Here is a 21,074-nt window from a genome sequence, read left to right on the forward strand (position 1 = left end):
TGCTTCCTTCTCTATTTGTGGCTCCTTATAGCTCTAACCAGGAAAAAGACCATGTAACTCAACACTTAATAAACTATCCCTAGAGTATCAGGAAGACAGTGTGAGGTTGATTCATACGCGTGCACACATGTGTGTTTATGCGTGTGTATGTGAGCACATGTGTGGGTGTGAGTGTGTCTGTGTGTGCACTTGGGATCAAACCCTTGTGTGTTCTAGACAAGCACCCCAACACAAACAACATCCATCTTCATAACTTCTGGTTTTGTTTCACAGTCCTGGAACTGAATCTTGTGTTTTGTGTAGGGTTTTCAAGTACTGTGTCGCTGAGAAACTCCAGCTTATGATTTATTGTCACTATATATGTAGGTCAGGCTGACATTGAGCTCATCATCCTCCTGCCTCAGCATCCTGAGGGCTGAAATTATAGGAATGCACATTGTTCTCAACCCACACCTACTGTTTAAAGTTTTCCATTTAAAACTTGTCTTACTCTCAGAGGGTAGCAATGGCTTGCCCAGGTTCAAATGTATCCTCCTGGGCTGGGGAAATGGCTCAGTCAGTTTACTGTGCAAACACAGGGACCCGAACTTGGAGGCACAGCACCTATGTAAAAGTCAGGCATGATGGTGCACATCTGTAAGCACAGCGCTGAGGGGACAGATGTGGGCAGATTCTGAGAGCTCACTGTCTAGTCAGGCTATAGTCCAACCGATGAACTCTAGGTTTAGTGAGACCCTGTCTCAAAAAAGTAAAGTGAGGGGCATTAACACTTGAATCAGCCTCCGGCCTCCCTACTTCTGTGCTGTATGAGAGCTGGCCTGAGAATACACAGCACTCCTGCGTGCACATAATCACACACTCACACAAACATGTGCATCACACACACTCACAAGAGAAGAACATCCTGGGCACTTTGTTGAGGTCACATATGTTTTTGTAGACTTTCAATGAACACAGAATGGGACAGAAAGACCAAACTAGGAAAAGGCAATGAAAAAATATATAGAAAATAATATTTCAAAACTGTTACTCTGTATCAGGCAGATGAAACCGTGGGGACTGAGTTATGTTGTCTCCAGAGAGTAGAGGTTATTCCAGGGAGAAAAGAAACTATGACAAAGACTTGAGAGAGCTTAGGAACATTTTATTAGAAGACCAGTTAGCATAGCTATCCTCTCAGCCCATTCCCATCTGAGTTTGTCTTTGAGGACCTTCAGGAGGGAGACACTTCACTATTTTGCTATTTTATATCTGAATACCAAACATGTTCATTTCTAGGTATGTCAATAGATCCTAGACTTTATGAAGTTATAGATTGTCAAAAAAGTTTTATTAGGTCAATGACAGATAAGAGTCAGTGGACAAAACTGGCTACATCAAAGCATAATAGGCTATCTGATGGAAGACACTTTATAAATGTTAATTATTTGAACAAGAGTATAAACTTGGTATACATATTTCATTATTTAAATATATTCCAGGCTGGCCTCAAATTCACTATTTAGCCAAGATGATCTTGAACTTCAGATCCTCCTGCCTTTACCTACTGAATGCTGCTGAGGTTACAAGCATGCACCACCATGCCTGGTGTATGTGGGGTTGGGGTGAATCCTGGGCCACATGCATGCCAGACAAGCATTCTACCAACTGACCCACACCTCCTACCTTTTGCACTCATGTGTGTGTGTGTGTGTGTGTGTGTGTGTGTGTGTGTGTGTGCATATGTTTCTGTTTGCTCGGGTGAACAGTCCGCATACATTAGAGACTATACTCCAGTGACAGGTGTTAGCAATTCATTGTTGGCACAGTAAAGAGAGGGAAAAATAGAGGTGTGTTAATCACTGTGGACTTTACCTTCTTGATCGGAAGTGACTACAGCAACAAGATGATTTGGGAGATGAGCCATTAACGTGAGGACCAAAGGCCGGAAGTTATGATGACTAGCTTTTAAAAGTTAGCTCTGCAATGACTATGCCAGAGCTTACAACTTTCTGCTGGAAGTCACAGTATGGATGCCTGGCATCGGCCTTGGTTCCTGGTTTGTGCCACATTTCTCCTGGTTTCTGGCTTGGTAAGAAAACAATTGGGGGCTCATTGATATGAATCATTTAATGACAATCATTTGCTCAGGTTTTATTTTATGTATTTCAAAATTTTCATCTTAAATGAGCATTTCTTGCTGGTAGACAGAGGCCAGAAAGGTATTGGGTGTAAGAAGTCACTCCGGCAGAGAGGTCCGGAGATTGTGAGAGAAAATTGTATTTTCCTTTCAGTTTCTCTATTGTGTGACAGGTTTCTTTTGCTAAGACAGAGAATGTGACTTTTGAAAGCCATTGCTATTGCTGAGTGGCAGACTGATTGCCATTAGAGTAAGGACATAAGAGAAGACTTAGAAATGTCAGAGGCAATGTCCACACTTCAAAGTTTAATATGGAGTTTCCCTTCTGCATCTTTGTAGGTCTAAACTAATCTTCCCTCACTGATGGGCAGTTTGTACCACAAGCTAGTTCAAGGTCTTAGATGGAATTTCTAATGGCCGAGGAAACCCTTTAATTGGACTTAAAATACATCACACTGAGCTGATGGTGTACAGATATGACCGGAGAATTAAGGTGTGAGGTGCTGTTTTACCATGTTTGACTGCGGCTCAGTAGCTTCTCAGAAATCTTTCTGCACATGTGCCGGGATGATCTGTGACTGTGTGTATGTGATCCTGTATGAGAAAACTAGGGCGTTTGCTGTCGACATGACAGAAGCCATCTGAGCAGTTCATCCCCGTGTCTTGTCAAGCATTTCGGAGGATTCTTTACTTCAGCTGTTAGTTTGAATTTGGATGCAACTGGACTTTACACTTACGTGGCACACATTACATTTTTACAGCATGTTTTTGCGTGGTACCATATAATTTAATGACCCTCATCCAAATCGGGTGGTAACCATGTTACACAAATTATCTGAGACACAGGAGGTAAACTAAATTGACTTAACTTAGGGAACCCAGGCATAACTCAAACAGTCTACCAGTTCTGCTGCTTTCTTCTTAGATTAAGATAAAGGAATAATCAATTATGAAATTTCTCAAAGGGCCTACAGGAGACAGCATTCAGTAAATTGCTTGCCACTGAAGGCAAGAGGACTTCAGTTTAACTCCCAGAACACATATAAAAGGCCAGCTATGATGACATGTGCTTCTCATGTCAATGCTGGGGGGACCAAAATGTGGGGCTTCTGGAGGCCGGTTGATGAGACATCCTAGCCTTTGATGAGCTATGGGCCCAGTGAGAGACTCTGTGTTGGAAGTAAGGCAGTTGGCTCCTGAGGAATAACACTTGTGGATGATTTCTGGCCACTATAAGCACCCCCCTCAACATGCATCTGTGCATAACCCACCCCCAAAATAAATTTCTGATGTTGGTTTTAATTTTTATTTACACATTGTGAATGTAACTCTGTAATTTGTTTCCTATCCATTTGAAAATATATGTATTTTAGCCGGGTGCCAGTGGCACAAGCCTTTAATTCTTGCACTTGGGAGGCAGAGGCAACTCTGACACCAAGGCCAGCCTGGTGTACAGGAGAGCCAGGTCTACTCAGAGAGAAACTGTTTCAAAAACAAACAAAAACGGAAAAGAGGAATGTATATTTTTTTTTAAAAAAAAATCACAAAATCTACCTATTCGTTCTTTGCTTAGATGTTAGGTATTGTTTTTCGAATATAGAGTCTTGAGAGAAACATGAAAGTAAACATGATTTTCCCGAGGTATGAGGAAAAGTTTCTGTTATTATTTGGAAATAAATTTTTAGCTCTCCCAAGCACTGCTCCATGAGTGTTACAAGACATCGTGTGTAAAGCTAGTGTGTATACCAGGGCTGGAGTCTTGTGCACTGTGTTCTTTTCCAGCTTTGAAGTTGATTTTTTGTCTGTACCTTTAAACTCATTGAACAGGAGGGTTCAGTTTCTATAAGAAGTAAGAATATCTGGTCAGAACGTCATGTAAACCCCAGCTTGCTTGTCTGGCATATATGGAAGGAAACAATATGTCATATTAGTAAAAAGACTTGTGTGGTTGTGAGTTAGAGCCACTGTGGCTCATGCTAGTCACCCCAGTACTTGGGCGGCTGAGGCAGGAGGATTGTATCAAGTTCACGGTTAGACAGACTGAAATGTGAGTTCCAGTTTGAAGTAAAAGAGAGACTCTGTTCAAAATAAATACAACATTGGGGCCAGTGAGATGGCTCAGCAGGTGAAACAGCCCTGGCCGCAGGCTTGATGGTGTGAGTTTAGTCCTAGGAACTCACACCGGACACAGGGAACTGATCATCTCCAGTTCTGCTTTGTCCATCACACATGGACACCATATAAATAAATGAATGAATGAATGAAATCTTAAATATTAAGGATGATTATAAAATTAATCTAAAATTGTAACAAATTCGTTTGTATTATGGGTATCACAAGAATTGTATTTTTTTATGTGTTTTTTCACAGCCAGCTCCAAAGAACCTTGGTGAGTCTGCTGGAGATTTGCCCTATCATGCAGGGTAAGACAGTTATGGGGTGAATGACAGGGACAGAAGCACCAGGGTGTGCCGACCCAAGGGGAAGGCGGCAGGTGGAATGCAGCAGAAGACAGCGTGACTGCAGCGGTGACCTGAACTTCGCTCAACTCTGGCTGGCTCCGTTCCCCAGGACCCATCTGCCCAGCTGAAAAACAGAAGTGCAAGAACGGCCAATAAAATGGCTTATGGGCTGAGCGATTTTAGACACTCATTTCCTAGTTAGTCACTCATTCCCACCTTCCACGCTATGGTTACTGACGTACGGAGTGACCCATGCTATTCCTACAGTCACCTAACACCCAAGGGATGTGGAGAGGACAGAGTATGCACCCAAATTCTCCGTCTAATCCCCACTCTGGCTCCCAGGAGGGTCGCAAGGAATGAGCGTCCCCCTCAGTTAATCAATGCAAGTTAAATTAGAATCTGAGGCAACAACTTGTTTCCTTCTGATTGTTTGATTAATGAGATTCTCTTTCCTCTCATGAACATAACGTTCAATGTGGTTTTTTTTTTCTTATTTCAGTCAAAGATATAGATGAGGGAATTGATCGAGACATATTCAACATCAATGAAGGTTTGTGGATTTTTTTTCATTCTATTTTGCTACCATATTTAAAATATTTTTATTATTTTTGTGTGTGTGTGTGTGTGTATGACACAGTACATGTTGGAGGTCAGAGGACAGCATGTGGGAGTCGGTCCTCTTTTCCCACCATACAGCTTCCCAGGACTCGAACTCAGGTGTCAAGGCATGGTGGCAGGTGCCTTTTACTGCCTGAGCTGTCTCGCAGGGCCCCTCTTAGTTCTTTTTATTATCATATTTTACTTATGTACAATGGTGGCTTTCCTTATGACATTTTAATGCATGTATATAACATATTTGTTCCTGTCTATCCCATTACCGTCTCTATTTCCCTCTAGTTTCCCAGGCTCCAGCACTCTCCACCCTCTTCTCAGTTAGTCCCACTCTACTCTCTTGGTTTTTCTCTCCTCTTGGGAACTGATGTGTGTCATTAGGGTTTCCTATAACAGTCTGGGTGTGAGGGGTCATTTACAACTTAATATGGCTACACTGATAAAGAAAATACCTTTTCTTTATCATGGGCAACTTAACAGTGGCTATACCGATAAAGAAATGTCTCTTCCACATGAAGCAACTTTTAACCTGCCTATAGATCATGGTGGGTGGGATCTTATGAGCCTTCTCTCTTTGGAATTGTTAAAACATCATCTATTATGTGGTATGCGAACTCAATTCAATAACATGAATTATCTGAATTCTTCTCTTAGGTTTGGGACTGGACCTTTTTGAGGGAGACATCAAACTCAAGGTGAGTTGCAGTGATGCTTGCATGGTGAATGATGGGAGCCAGCTGTGAGTATCTGCAGATGGATGGGCACAGGCTGCTTGTGTAGACTCTGTTTCTGAAGGTGCAGCCGCCGGTGGCGCTAACTCCCTGAGATGCTGTCCAGGAAGGACTCTCATGTCTACACCTTCATCTTCCATTGCTCAGGGTTTCTGTGCGGTGAAGGTCACTATCTCACATATGTGCTGCTCTGATTTTAATGATTGCAGCAATAAGAATTTTCATTTAAAAACAGAACTGGTTTAACTGATTGAAGCATAATAAAACTGAATTTGTAAATATCTCCAATCTTTTTATCAAAAGCTATTATTATTATTCTCCCCTTCCCCATCACTACAAATGGTGAGATCAAGGAAGGGCTCTTCCAAAGCAGCTCTTAGAGTACTGATCCTGACCTAGCTGTCACGACGCCATGCTGAATGCATGTGTAGATGTCTATGCAGAGTAATGGGGTTTAAAACTTCAGTGTCTTACTGGACATGGTGGCCTACCACACACCTTTAATCCCAGCACTCAGACAGAAACTTGTTGGTCTCTGAGTTCAAGCAGCCTAGTCTACATGGTAACTTCCAGGACAGCCAGGGCTGCACAGTGAAACCCTGCCCCCCCCCCCAAAAAAAAAACAAAGCAAAACAAACCAACCAACCAAAAAACAAAAGTTCAGTGTCTTAGGCACTTTTTAAAAAGAAAATCAAGAGATCATTGTTTGTTTGCCACATTTTTAAAAATTTAAGAACTTAACTATCCCTTTGTAGGTGTTGGAGTCAAACATAGATACTTAATGTGTCTGTAATTCTTATATTGGAATTATTTTGTAAGTTTGTATAAACTTACAAAAACAGACAAATTAACAAGATCATTCATAATTTACAATATATACGGCCTCAGACACAGACATTATCCAATAGAGCTTAGTGATCTGCAAAATCACACCATTTCCCCCAGAACTCTGCAGGAGAGAGGATGACAGGGTAGGAAAAAGAGAAGAAAGGGAAATGGGGAGAGAGTTGCCACTGAAAGCTTTCCCCTGGTCCTGGACCCTCCTTTCTCTCTGCTTCTTCTTCTCACCTGAGCCAGGGCATCACACAAGCCCTCTGTGCCGAGGACAGCCAGTGGGTGACTCTAGCCCTGCCCTGTCCCTGAGCCCCAGGCTCCCTTGGTACACTGCATGTGAACGTCTACAAGACACTGCAAATCTCAGGTGTCCTCTGACCCTCCCCACGAGAGCCCTCCCCTAGAATCTTCCTCTCCAGCTGGTCAGCATTGCTTCACTTCCTTCACCTCAAGGAAATGCATAAAAGCTTCAGGAGTCCCCTTTGCTCCTAAGCTATCCCCACCCCTTCCCAGCCCGTTCACACTCCCTGCCATCCTGTCTATAGCTCTCCTGAGTCACGCACCTTCCCCACCATCATAATCCAAGCCCTGTCCTTTGGTTCCTTGTACGTTTCTCATAGCCTTCAAACTCGTCCTCCTGTTTCAAATATTGCATTTCCCTCTCTATAATCTTTTCCACTTGGAAGCCCATTTCCCATAGTAAAGTTATCTTCTACATGGGTGGCTGTGGCAGAGATGACTCAGTAGATAAAGCACCTGCTTTTCAAGTTTGCAGACCTTGCTGTGTTTACTACCCAGACGTATCTGTTGCCTGGGATGACATTTGTTATATTGCCAGAGTAGATAGACTAATAAAACATCATTCATTTTCATTATAATGTTTAAACTACTTTACAAATATTTTTATTCATCTCTTTTTATCCTATGTGTATGAGTGTTTTGCTGGCATGTATCTCTGTACTGTGTGTGTGTCTAGGGCTACTGCAGCCATAAGAGGTCATTGAGACTCCTGGAACTGGGGTTATGGGTGGTTTTGAGTTACCACATGGGTTCTGGGAATAAACTAGCCCCTCTGCTCTTAAGAACAGCAAGTGCTCTAACAGCTGAGCTGTCTCTCCAGGCCCTCCTTCAGAAAAATTTGAAAATTTTCATCCATCTTATGTCTGCTTTTTTTTTCCTGAGATGCATATTTTTAAAGTTTGGTTTAGTTATCACTTTCCTTCTGTATGTTTACTTATTTATTTGTACATGTGTGAGCCTGCATTTATTTATGTATATCATATGTATGCTGTGTATGTGTACATCTGTGTGAGCCTGCTTTTGTTTATATATATCATATGCATGCTGTGTGTGTGTGACCTGGCATGAAATTATGTGTACCATATTTATGCTGTGTGTGCCTGCGTGTTTGAGCCTGCATGAGGTTACATGTACCACATGCATGCAGTTGCTCATGACTGCCAGAAGAGGGCACTAGATCCTCTAGAGTTACAGGCAACTACGAGCTGTTGATGTGGGTGCTGGGAACTGAACTTAGATCCTCTTAAAGGGCAGTAGGCAGCCTTAACTATGGAGATATCAATAGCCTGTTCTTATGTGTTTTTAATATTTAAACATCTAACAGTACTTATAGTGGAGTTTCCAGCAATCTTTTTTGAGCATCATTTCTTCTTTAGCTTCATGTTAAATATATAAATTAGTTAGTTATTTCCATAAACTTTATTAAATTATGGCCAAAATTCAGACTCATGCCCCATTGGTTTGAGCTACCAGGAAGAACTGTAAACTCCACTTATTTCAAGATTGATTATTGATTGGCTTTGTCTAGTTTACCTAACTGATCCTTTTCGCATTTATTTTTGACAGCCGCAAGGGAAGAGTTCCATCATTGGAGACATCTTTAGATGGCCCCATACCATTCCGTATGTTCTAAATGATAGCTTGGGTTAGTACTCACTTTGGAGTATCCACAGCTGTGTGTTCCTGGGATGATAGATTAATGTCTACTAGAATGGCCTAAGGCTTTTGTCATTCCTCTGTGTGGCTATGCACATTCACTTTAAAAAAAATAAGCAAAATGTAGAATTAAAAGATCTTAAATAATTCTGCCTGAATATAAGTTGGATTTTGACCAATTTAAGAATAATTCAATCAACCTTGATGGAGATTACTTACTTTGTGTTGAATGCTTTGGTTGGAAGCATCACCTCACCCTCTAACACCCCTATACCCAAGGAGTCTGGGATATTTGGTGGAAAGTTCCATTCCAAGCCACCGCCCCTGGGTGTTGCCTTAGTTCAAACATAGAGATTAAGGAAACACTCTTGGTTTTAATAAGGCTTGCTCTAGATTTTATTGCTATTTTTAATTCATATTCTCTTTCTTTCACCCTCTCTCGCTCCTCTCTTTCTCTTTTCTTCCTTCATCCCCCCTTCTCACTCCCTCCCCTCACACTTCTTCTCCTGCCCCCTCTCTGTGTGTCTGTGGATGTGAGTGTAGTTCTGTGGTAGACAGAGGAGTGCTGGAGCCCCTGGAACTGGAGTTACAGTCAGCTGTGAACCCCTGACATGCACTGAGGACTCAGGTTGGGTCCTCTGGAAGAGCAGTGCTTGCTCTTGACCATAAGCTATCTCTGCAGCCCCAATAGTCTTTCTTTTAAGGCAACATTTCCTCATGTTTAGGTATTTATTTATTCCTTGCAGAGCTAATGGTAGAATCCAGGCCTTGGGTATGCTAGCAGATGGAATACCACGGATCACTACCATATCATAAGTGATTATAAAAACAGATTCATGTCTATTCCTTCTAGTTATGTGTATGTGTATATATCTTGTGAGTGAATACCTCATATTTGCAGTGCTGGCAGAGGGCAGAGGAGACATTGAATCCCCATGAAATGCTTGGAGTCATTGCATGTCGATTTTAGGAACCGAATTTCAGTCTTCTAGCTGAGCAGTACAAAAGCTTAACTATTGAGCCAGTCCCACAGCCTTAGTCCCAGCACAGGGTGTAAAAATGAGTAAAATTCACAAAATAACCAATCAAACAAATTTATAGAAAATGGCTTTGCTTTGCCAAGATTTTATTTTGCCAAGTCCAGGTGTTAACAAGAGTCCACTATCTTTTACCTTTTCAGAAAATATATAGTTCCTAGCTTAGTAGCCAATTATTAAAAAGTCAGAAGAGGGCTGGGGAGATGACAAGCATGAGAATGGGAATTCAGAAATCATATAGATGCTTGCTGTGTATAGGAACTAACTGTAATTGAGGAACCCCAGAGCAAGGTGGCTATGGAGACTAGCCATATTGGAAAACTCTGAGTTTGATTGAGAGACCTTCCCCTAATGATTAAGGTAGAGGAAACATGGAGAATGAGTTCTGAAATCATCCTGAGACTCCACATCCTGTGTACACTCCTGAAGAGGTCAATTCAAATGCCAAGATTCTGAAGTAATATTGGTTACATCTGCACCCATATCCATTAACCAATGTTATTTATTTGTACTCTCAGCTTTGGTCTTTGATCATTTATTGGTCAAATAATTGGCCATTTATTGTTGGCCAAAATATATATTTTCTGTTTTATACTTGAATTTTTAATGCATCATCTATGTTTATTCTTTCATCCAGAGAAGTATGGTTTTTTAAAAAACTTTATTTATTATGTATACAGTGGTCTGTCTGAATGTATGTCTGTAGGCCAGAAGAGAGTGCCAGATCTCATTACAGATGGTTGTAAGCCACCATGTAGTTGCTGGGAATTGAACTCAGGACCTCTGGAAGAATAACCAGTGCTCTTAACCTCTGAGCCATCTCTCCAGCCCCGGAAGTATGGTTTTTACAACAGGCACAGGATTTTTTAATTTTCCTGGGGAGGCATGTTCTCCACAGTGATTGGGAATGACTGGACCACATCTGATCTGGAGGCCCATGAGAGCCCCCCCCCAAGGTATTTCATGATGGTAGCGGTTGCCTTGTCTGTTTCTTGTTGGTCTACATTCATTGGTCCAATGTCAGCCTTTGCTGTATCTTCCACATAGTCCAGAAGATTGACACCTTCTATTTTGTCATTCCCAGAGGAAACATTATTTCTAGGAATACCTTCTCAGATGTCCTATTCTACCACAATTAAAACATTTAGTATTTTGATGTCTCTTCATATCTTTAGAAACTGTTTCTCCTACCCAAGCCTCAATATTATAGTCAAATGACTCAACATTGACTGTGTGCAGAATCCACTCAGCCATTGGTGCTGATCTGACCTTTAAAGGCACAAGTATCTTTTTGCATTCTACGCTGGCATTTTCAAAAGCCAGAGATTCAATAAGTATTTGTCTAGCTTCTAGATCTGTTACCTCTATTTGTACAGCTTCAGTTAATCTTTGTAAAAAGTCACTAAAGGGTTCTCTTGGGCCTTCTATGACCTTAATATATGATTCAATTCTGCTTCCTAGTTCTTGAATCCTGTTCAAAGCATTTAAGGTTTTTGTGTGGCATAGGGACAAGATGTGATCATTGTAAATAGCTTGGCTCCGTGGATCAGCATAGAGGCCCTTGCCAAGAATTTGACCTTGGGAAGCCTCCAACCCTTTAACTCTTACCTTGCTGCTCTAGAGTTTTAGCCTCCTCTCTCCAATAGTTCTTCCACCATAACTGCAGCCCATCTTCTAGCACCACTAAGATTAATTAAAACCAATGTTTGAGAAACCCATATCTTTACCATCTCCCTAACAAATAGTGAATGTATGCCATAAGATACTACTGTTTGCTTAATTTCTTGTAGAAATCTTTTAATCATTCTACACATGTGATTCTAAGGTTTAAAATTTTTACTTTAATGCTATCTTCTCATCTTTAGATATTATCTGGAATTACTAACAAATTTAGTCAATTACTTAAAATCTGCATACAGAGGTTTGAGTTGAGCAGAATATCAAGGAACCCACAGCTGGCAGGCAGTTGCAAGTAGCAAAACTATTGGTCAAAGCTTGGCATTTGCAGATCCAAACTGGAAATGCAAGCCAGAGCAGCCCCTGCTCCAAGAGTCAGAGCTAGACCTGATCATAGTAGGTCTGGCAGAAGATGCCGAGGAGTTTTGGCAAAAAGCCGCGGATGACAGCAATTCAACCACATAGTAGGCAATACCAAGCCAAATGAGCAAAGGCGGCAGGAAATTGCCAAGTCACCATGCAGCAGGCCAGCCAAACGTGTGCAGCTGTGAGCCAGGAGGGTAGTTCAGCTGCAGCGTGGTAGTTTGGCCGCCTGGGGTGGGAGAAGGCCACAGACAGGGTTCTGGGCAGGGTCCAATAATGGCATGGACTCTGCCATGTTGGGCGCCAATTTGTTGGCATACAAAAGAGTTCCACAATAGCCTGAAATGGAATATAACAAAGGTTTATTTATCTGGGGATAAACTCACAGAAAGAATAAAGATCTGCAATCCTCTGCATGTACTGGGAACTGGAACCAAATCCAGTAGCCAAGAGGCCCACACATGCTTTTATGTTACATGAGACAATGCCCATTGTGGGCTGCTATCTTAAAGGCCATTGGCTGAAGGGGTTCTCACAGCTTCCACCCACATGCACACACATGTGCACAGTACACACACACACAAAGGAAAAGGGTGGGATAGTCAAAAGAATCTAATACAAAACTACAAAAAAGATTTTCATATAAAAGAAATTCAGTTATGAGCTATGTGTGGTGGGGCACACCTGTCATTCCAGCCCTCCTATGGAGGAAAGGCAGGTGATCTGAGCCCAAGACCTGACCAGGGTGAGAGAGAGATGGATAGAGACAGAGACAGACAGGGACAGAGAGAGAGAAACAGAGAGGGAAAGAGATCAACACAGAGAGAGACAGCCAGAGACAGCCAGAGAGACAGAGAGAAAGAGAGGCAGACAGAGAGAGCTGACAGAGAGAACACAAGCCAGCCTGGCTCAACTGTAAAGAGCTCAGTTTCTCTGTGAACTGGAGAAGCAGTGCCTCTGATGAATATGAGTCTGAAAAACACCCTTTGGGGGAAATATGAAAACTAATGTCTCTTAAGAATCAATCATTTCTAGAGATGCTACTGTGCATTTTGATGACCTCAGCGATGACACAGGTGGAGCTGTTGTCAGTGACAGAGCTGAAGGTGATAAGACAGCAACATGGACTACTGAATGTGAAAGCAGAGCCGCAGTCACAGACAGAGGAAGGTCCACAAGGAAAAGGTCAGGACTTTCTCCAAAGATAGTGATTGGTTATCAGTCCCAGGCAGACTCAGCTACTAGGAGTGGCTCCACTACTAAAAATAGGTTTGTTGTTTAAGAAGACACCTGAGTGTTCTCACAGGAATGTATCACACAGGCGAGACTGGGAGCTGAAACAAAGCCTCGTTCAAGCAAAGTGGACTGCATTGAAGGCTGATTCCACATAAATGTTGCTAAGATATAAGAGAAGTCTCATTCACCTTTGTCTTGTACTTCTGTGTTCATGTCTCCCCCCCTCACTCCCCAATTTTTGCTAGTGTGTGCACTATCCCAATCAAAGAATTGCAGTATACGCCACCCCAGAATCTGCCCGTAGATGTGGCCCACCCTGTAACAGCTGGTTAGAATTACCATAATACACACATTTGCCTTGCCACAGTATTCAAAAAAGAACTTGCATTTCTGTTACCTTAGCAGGAAAAGATCTACTTCTGTTCCACTCCATGCGGGAGCGTGTCTTGCAGTTTTCCAGCAACCTCATGTCCTTCCACAACATGCTCCTTGCTGGCCTCTTGCTGATGGCTGCTAAGTTTAATTTATTGGCTTTCCTCCTTCATAACATTATTGATTCTGATTTCAGTTTTTCATTTGTTTTGCTTTTGTTTTTCTTTCTTTTTCATTGATAAAGAATCCAGAAATATGACAGAAAGGTGGAATAAACATTAAATTCGCACATTAAATTTGGTAATGTTTCTTATAACTACAAAGCTTTGCTACAACTTTATGCATTTCCCTCAAGCAGTAATCGATGTCTGTCTGTGTGATCCCTAAACATCATTGTAGACTATAAAATGTAACACCATAATTACATTCCTAATAGAATTAGTATGTCTGCATTTGAATGTTTATACTGAACTTTAACACTTTGTATTACTTGGGTTATTTTGCTCTGGTTACAAATGGCTCAAGTAGAAAAACAGTCCCATCCATATTAAGACAGTGCACAAAAGTGTAGGTAAAATGTGTACAGTTACTTGACTTTAGGTAACTAGCATTGTCCTTTATTTATCCACCTGTGTAGAAGGGATCTGTACTTTGTATTGCAAGGCCGTCTCTTGTGTCTTCACAGTGTCTTCTCCACGCACAGCTGAAGTTTGGAGCACTAGGTCATTATTTTCTTTGTTATAATTTTTAGTAAATTGGATAGGTAGTATCACATATGTGATTAAACTGATGTGGCTGTCTTTTTTTAAAAAAAAAGTTAAGGCACAGTTTTTCAGTCTTAGGTTAAATAATGTCCTTTGAATATGTTAAAATTCATGAGAATTGGGATTTTGATGTATCGCTATTTGATAGAAACAGTGGCTATAAATTTGTTGACTTTGAAAAGTTTTTACTTAAAGAGCAGAAAACAAGCACAAGGAGAGTATAGGGGAACAGGTGCTAAGAATCTTAGTGTTGTTATCTGAATAAAACAGAATAAACAAGTATTAAGAACTATTTATATTGGTCAACTGTTGTACTATGGCTTTCCGTAAACTTGAAATCTTGATCTATTCTTTCCTTGTATCATTTCAAAGCAAACTTGAGATCCTATGAAATGAGGTGTGACTATTATAGACCAAATGGTAAGCTGAACTATGGTAGCAGAATGGAAATCACTAGTTGAGAGAAAAATGTCTTTACATGGTTATTATTATGGATTCATACTTTTCACACTGATTAACTTGTAAAGATCCTTTAAAATAAAAAAAAAGGAACAAGGTTGAAGCTCACTTAGTAGAGAGCTTGTCTGGCACGCAGTCCTTGCGCATCACACACATCAGGGCTCTCCACAGACACCTGGCTCTAAGTGAGGAACCAAGAAGAGGGTACTGAGTGTGGGGATGACCAAGGATGCTGCTCAGCCTAGGGAACAACTGTTCAGAAAACATGATAGGTTAAGAAGTCAGCATGGAGTTGGGTACTGGTGGTGCATACCTTTAGTTCCAGAATTTGGGAGGCAGAGGCAGGCAGAGCTCTGTGAGTTCCAGGCCAGATTTGTCTACAGAGTGAGTTCTAGGATAGGCTCCAAGACTACACAGAGAAAACCCTACCTCAAAAAAGAAAAGAACAAAAAGAAAAAGAAAAAAAAGAATTCAGCATAGATTCTCCAATTCAAATAAACAAATTTTTATATAATTGAAATTATGGTGTTCTAGGTTTTTCTGGTTCTTTAAGTTAATGTATTGCATTTTTCTTTTTGTATTTTTAAATGACATTATTTATCTATTCTGTTTGTGTGTGTGCCACAGTGTACATGTGGACTCAGAGGAACCTTATCACATGTAGGTCTCAGGAACTACTCCAATGCCGGGCGGTGGTGGCACATGTTAAATCCCAGCACTCGGGAGGTAGAGGCAGGAGGATCTCTGTGAGTTTGAGACCAGCCTGGGCTACAAGAGCTAGTTCCAGGACAGGCTCCAAAGCTACAGAGAAACCCTGTCTGAAAAAGCAAAAAAAAAAAAAGGAACTAAGGAACTACTCTAATGTTTGCTGAGATCCTGAGATTTTCAGGAACTTCCTTCATCCTTGGGATGAGAAGAATTTCCCACATGAGCCAGGTCAAGCATTCTTCAAATGACTCACACTTAGCCAAGGCCTGTGGTAGTAAAGACACACGGTAAATGGACAGCTTACCCTGGTCAAGGTCTCTGCAGTTTGTGATGCTTTCACACATGTTCTGCTTGGTTCACAGAAGGATGAAGGTCTCCTGTCAGAGCTTTACTCTTGGGCCCCGATTCCATCTGGCTCTAAGACAGTGATGTGGTGACCTTGTTTTAAGAATCTCAGTGCACACTTTTGTCTTCCATCAGATATGAACGCTAAAGGAGTTATCCTCAAAGCCTTCGAGCGTTACCGCCTTAAAACGTGCATCGACTTCAAGCCCTGGTCTGGAGAAGCTAACTACATATCAGTGTTCAAGGGCAGTGGGTAAGTTCAAGGGTTACCTGGTAAGGTTCCGAGGTGGCTATTGTTCTCCAAGGAACAATTGACACCACAGTAATCATTCAAGGTCCGGACTTTCAGGTGGGGCAACAACTTCCTTTACTATCTGGGCGGAGCATGACCTTTAGACCTGGTTTCTCTGGCCATAGAATAAAGTTTTCTTACAATATTAGAGGGCCTGCCTGGTATGTGTCCGTCCCTGGGTTAGGGTAACAGTACTATGAAAAGGAATGAGTAGGAAGGAACAAGGAGAAAGGGGGAGAAAGGAAAAAAGAAAAGAAAGGAAGGAAAGAGCAGTCAACCTGGTAATAGAGAGATGACTCAGTTGCTGAAATCCTTGCTGCAAAGCAAAAAGACCTCCTGAGTTCGGATCCCCAGCACCATTTGAAAAAAAACCCTAGATGAGACAGACCACTTTTCATTCAGGGAGATAGGAGCAGATTCACTGATGTCACTGGCCAGCCAGCCTAATCAAATTGCTGATCTTCAGGTTCTGTGAGAGAACCTGTCTCAAAATGTAAGGGGGAGGGTAACTGAGGATGACATGCTTCTGGCCGCCACACGCATACACACCTGCATAAATATGTGTACACAGATGCACATTCAGGAAAAGACATAAGAAAATTGAAAATGGTTTCATTCACACAACCAGACTACCAAAGTCAACAAAGAGTAAGTGTGAATGGATGCCATTTATCCTACAGCCCTGTGAGCTTCATCTCATTGACAACGGAATATTCTTTATTCTCCCTGCTAGTAAAATGTTCTGTACATAGTGTGGGAGTTCATTTTAGCTGAGTAAGTCTTATTACTTGAAAGGTGGCAGTGTCATTGATCTGAACACAGTGATTCTGAGTGATTGCTGTTCCTATAAAACTCCTATCTGTTAACTGATGAGATAACTCAGTGGTTAAGACCCTAGATGCTCTTGTAGGGAACTGCACTCTGTTCCCAGCATCCGTGTTAGCTGGCTCACAAACATCTGTGATTCCAGTTCCAGGGGCTCAGCTCCCTCTTATGACTTCCGGGGTATCCAACCACATACTTAGACCTAGACAGACACTCACAGAGATAAACAATGAAATTAGGAAACAAAACAACTCGTGGTGAAGAGCATAGCAATGCCCACTTAGAAAGGGTTGTGATTCCCAGGATGAGCACGGCTGACTTCTCACTTTGTTTATGCTGAGAGCACTTCCATGGCCACACTCAGCAAGAGGACATATGCAGTTTAACAAGTGGGCTAGGCAGTGAGGCCTCTATCTTGTGAGCTCGTGTTCCTCGTGCAAACAGCCTGTCCCTGATCTGCACACTCTCCGTCAGGTGCTGGTCTTCAGTGGGAAACTGGCATGTTGGGAAGCAGGAGCTGTCCATCGGGGAAAACTGTGACAGAATAGCAACGGTTCAACATGAGTTCCTCCATGCCCTGGGATTCTTGCATGAGCAGTCTCGTTCTGACCGAGATGACTATGTCACTATAGTTTGGGACAGGATTCTATCAGGTATGTTTCTCTTATATAGTTAGCTATAGGTCAACTTTCTGAGGATGTTTGCATCAGGACCAGCCAGGCAATGGGTGTCTGTGCTTTGATACCAGATGTACTTGATTGTGTCTACAAATTCACCTGATATCAAATTGCAATCAGTTATCCAATAGAAGGATGCTAAGCAGCCTGGTGTCTTCTCTAAATACACTCAGGAAAATGTTTTAAAATGATTGTCCTTGGAGCTTATGATGGCTCAAAAAATAACATTATGAATTTCCCATTATCTTTATATACATATATGGGCAACAAGGTGATATTCTGCTATGTACATATTAATAAAATAGCACATTTAGAGCCTCATTAAAATAAACTCAGTCACCATGCCTGTCACTTCATGAAGTATTTTTTGTAAGAACACATTTGCTGCAAAGACACTTATTTGAAATTTTATAATATGTGCTTTATGAACTATAGTCAATGTAATTTAAATGCAAGTGCAAGAATCCCAGTAACCTTTGAATCCTCAATGATGTCCATCTTTTCTAATGACGCTGCGCCCATGTTATCAACGCAGGCTCCCGTTTTAGCATACTCCCTAAAGACCTGCTTTTACCCGGTCTGCTGTGAGCACATTAAACCATGAGCATTGCTAGCCGGTGACTCTAAATGTTTCCACAGTTTCACAGAATCTTCCTTTCCAACAACAGTCGGTAGAAATTAGACTTTGGGCTGGACTGAAAGTGTCAAGTTGTTAGTTTGACTGTTGCTATCACAACTGTGCATGATAGCGGGTCCAAAGACAGGGGTGTCTGGAACACGTGACACTCAGGAGATAATGTGCACAAAGTTTGCTCTATTATGTTTTGTATTTCTCCGTTAACAGTGTTAAGTAAGAGCGGCATTATTTCGTTGAACATAAAACAATTAAAGTTTTTAAAACATATCCAGGCAGAGAACACAATTTCAACATATATGATGACAGTGTGTCCGATTCCCTGAATGTACCCTATGACTACACCTCGGTCATGCACTACGATAAGACAGCTTTCCAGAACGGAACAGAGCCCACCATTGTCACAAAGATCTCGGATTTTGAAGATGTGATTGGCCAACAAATGGACTTCAGTGACTATGATGTGTTGAAGCTGAACCGGCTGTACAACTGCTGTAAGTGATGGGCACCTTGAAAGGACCTCTCCTTTCAAGGGATGTTCTGGACACCTTTGGGGTCTCTGAGATCATAAAAGTTTGATTTAAAAAAATATCAGAATATCCTACTAGCCATTTTCAGCACTTGTCTTCTTACAAAGTTTGCCTTGAGATTTACTAAAGCAGCCGGAGTCCTTGCACAATGAGCCCCATGCTGACTGTCGAAGGGTTTGCTAATTCCAGTGCAGACCGTTTCTATATTCAAGCCTCTTTTAAGTCATAATGAAATGTGCAGTTGTCCCATAAGTGAGACAAAATAACCTTTGCTGTGGCATTAAAGTTTGACTAACAGGAGGAATATTGACTCGGTTTTCCACAAATAGACGAGAAGAAAGGGTTGGTGTGGACTGGGAATTCATGCACACAAACTAAGTTCGTTTTGGGCTTCTGCAGGCAGAGAAGTGTCTTTCAGTCATAAGGTCGCACAGTCAACCAGATGTTCCCTTTTCAGTGACGTTCCTCATAGTTCTGTGACCAGCTCAGACTTGACCGCTTATGTCACTATGTTCAACAAATGCTCACATCGATTTCCTTGTTTTTTTGTAGCTTCTTCGCTGAGTTTTATGGACTCCTGTGATTTTGAGTTGGAAAATATCTGTGGCATGATCCAAAACTCAGGGGACAATGCTGACTGGCAAAGGGTTTCACAGGTCCTCGGGGGACCAGCAAACGATCACTCCAATATGGGCCAGTGCATAGGTAACAGATTTCAGGATCAGTGGCTCCAGGCTTCTTCTTCAGTCTGAAAGATGGGTGATTCATCTCTCGTTTCTATCAGAATCATTACTGGCTTTAAGATAATCTCTCTTTATTATTCCAAATATGTGCATGTGGTCACGGGCATGCACAGTGAGTGGATGTGTGAGGTCAGGAGTACACACATGTGATTGAGGTGCCCTATAAAGCATGTGTGCTTAGATACCAGAGGTGTCAGAATCTCTGCAGTTACAAGCAGTTGTGAGCTGCCTAACATGGGTACTGAGAATGGAACTCTGGTCCATTGCAAGAACATTAGATGCATTTCACCACTGAGCAATTTCTCCATCTCCTCTATCAGAATTATTATTGGTAGCCTGTTCAGTTTCTCCGAAGGAGTGAGACTTGTGCACAGTAATGGGATGCCCTTTCTCTGCCTTACTCACTCAGAATGGCTTCCGTTCTACATCAAGCAGCTTGCTTCTGTGAGGTCTCCCTCAGTACCTATGCGGAGCAGACCGCAATGCACCTCCTGCATGCACTTTTATTCCAGGGGCTGTGTTGTCTCACACGTCACAGAATTTAGGAGAGGAATGAGCACCGCTGGGCTGTGAGTCACTCCACAGAGAATCCTAGCTGGGTACCAAAATACCTACAATGATGACAAGAAGCTCCAGTCTAGGTGTTTCCAAATTCTTCCTGTTTTTGCAAGTTGTAGCAAGAGAAAGGGTGTCTAACTATGTCTCATTTGCAAACGCCCTGCTTATAGAACTGCATCATAATACCCAGCACAATGTCATGTTTCGTTTGTTTCCTCTTGCTATACCTGAGTACCCGAGACTGGGTGCTTTATTTTAAAATATCACTTTCTTATGGTTATGGACACAGGATAGTTGAAGAGCAGGGTACCTGGTGTCTGCTTGTCAGCTGTAGAGGGACACTCTGTTGCCTCCCAGGACAAGGGTCACCACATGGTCACACAGAACATTCTGCTGGCTCAGGTCTCTTCTGAAAAAGTCACAACTGCTCACACTCATGACTTCGTGTAATTCTGTCACCTCCAAAGATCCCACTTCCAAATGCCCTCAACATAGAAGTCTGAAAGTTATTTCCCATGCGTGAACTCTGGGGCCAAACAGGCTGTAGCATCCATGCTTGGTGGGAGCTCAGCAAACACTAAAGAAAGTAGCCCTAGCCCAGAGCTCTGCTGTCTTCCATTGTGCTTCTGTGCCCTCAACAGATTCCGGCTTCTTCATGCATTTCAACAGCAGCTCTGCAAATGTGGGGGACACAGCAATGCTGGAGAGCAGAATGCTGTACCCCAAGAGAGGGTTTCAGTGCTTGGAATTTTACCTGTACAACAGCGGAAGTGAAAAGGACCAAGTGAAAATCTACACCCGGGAGTACACTGCAGGCCACCCAGACGGGGTTTTAACCCTACAGAGAGAAATACAAGGTACAGTATCCACAGTCTCCCAGTTTGGATGCAGGTGAGACCTCCTCAATTACTGTGGCTACTTGCAGCAGAGCAGGGGGTAAAAATATCGACTTTCAATAGAACTTATCTCCCTTATTTGTAAAGAAGATAAAATAAGGGTCCTTACTTAGAAAACAAAGCTGGTCTCAGGAACTGTGCATAGTAATAAAAATACACTGTGAACTCTGGGTGACATGGGGAGTAAAGAAAAAATTAAGGATTATTATGCGTTAATATGTATGTAATCGCAAACATTGAA

General features: G+C 42.0%; 1 protein-coding gene across 2 annotated transcripts in view; it reads left to right on the forward strand.

Annotated features, from left to right (window-relative positions):
- The first annotated feature begins 1,945 nt into the window (after window positions 1-1,945).
- Window positions 1,946-21,074, forward strand: part of LOC121453336 (meprin A subunit beta-like) — a 28,952-nt gene continuing 9,823 nt past the window's right edge. Inside the window, exons 1-10 of one of the 2 annotated variants that reach the window (XM_041660037.1) lie at window positions 1,946-2,071; window positions 4,490-4,508; window positions 5,084-5,134; window positions 5,851-5,891; window positions 8,628-8,706; window positions 15,814-15,931; window positions 17,270-17,448; window positions 18,382-18,600; window positions 19,189-19,341; window positions 20,579-20,794. In XM_041660037.1, the coding sequence (XP_041515971.1) occupies window positions 2,009-2,071; window positions 4,490-4,508; window positions 5,084-5,134; window positions 5,851-5,891; window positions 8,628-8,706; window positions 15,814-15,931; window positions 17,270-17,448; window positions 18,382-18,600; window positions 19,189-19,341; window positions 20,579-20,794 (1,138 nt within the window). In that variant the 5' untranslated portion in view covers window positions 1,946-2,008. Of the gene's footprint in view, window positions 2,072-4,489; window positions 4,509-5,083; window positions 5,135-5,850; window positions 5,892-8,627; window positions 8,707-15,813; window positions 15,932-17,269; window positions 17,449-18,381; window positions 18,601-19,188; window positions 19,342-20,578; window positions 20,795-21,074 lie in introns of those variants that run through there. The other variant, XM_041660038.1, reaches the window with a different exon arrangement.

This window comes from Microtus oregoni, unplaced genomic scaffold, assembly GCF_018167655.1.
Source record: "Microtus oregoni isolate MIOR12 unplaced genomic scaffold, Mior012 000011F_ref0000422, whole genome shotgun sequence".
Classification (NCBI taxonomy): domain Eukaryota; kingdom Metazoa; phylum Chordata; class Mammalia; order Rodentia; family Cricetidae; genus Microtus; species Microtus oregoni.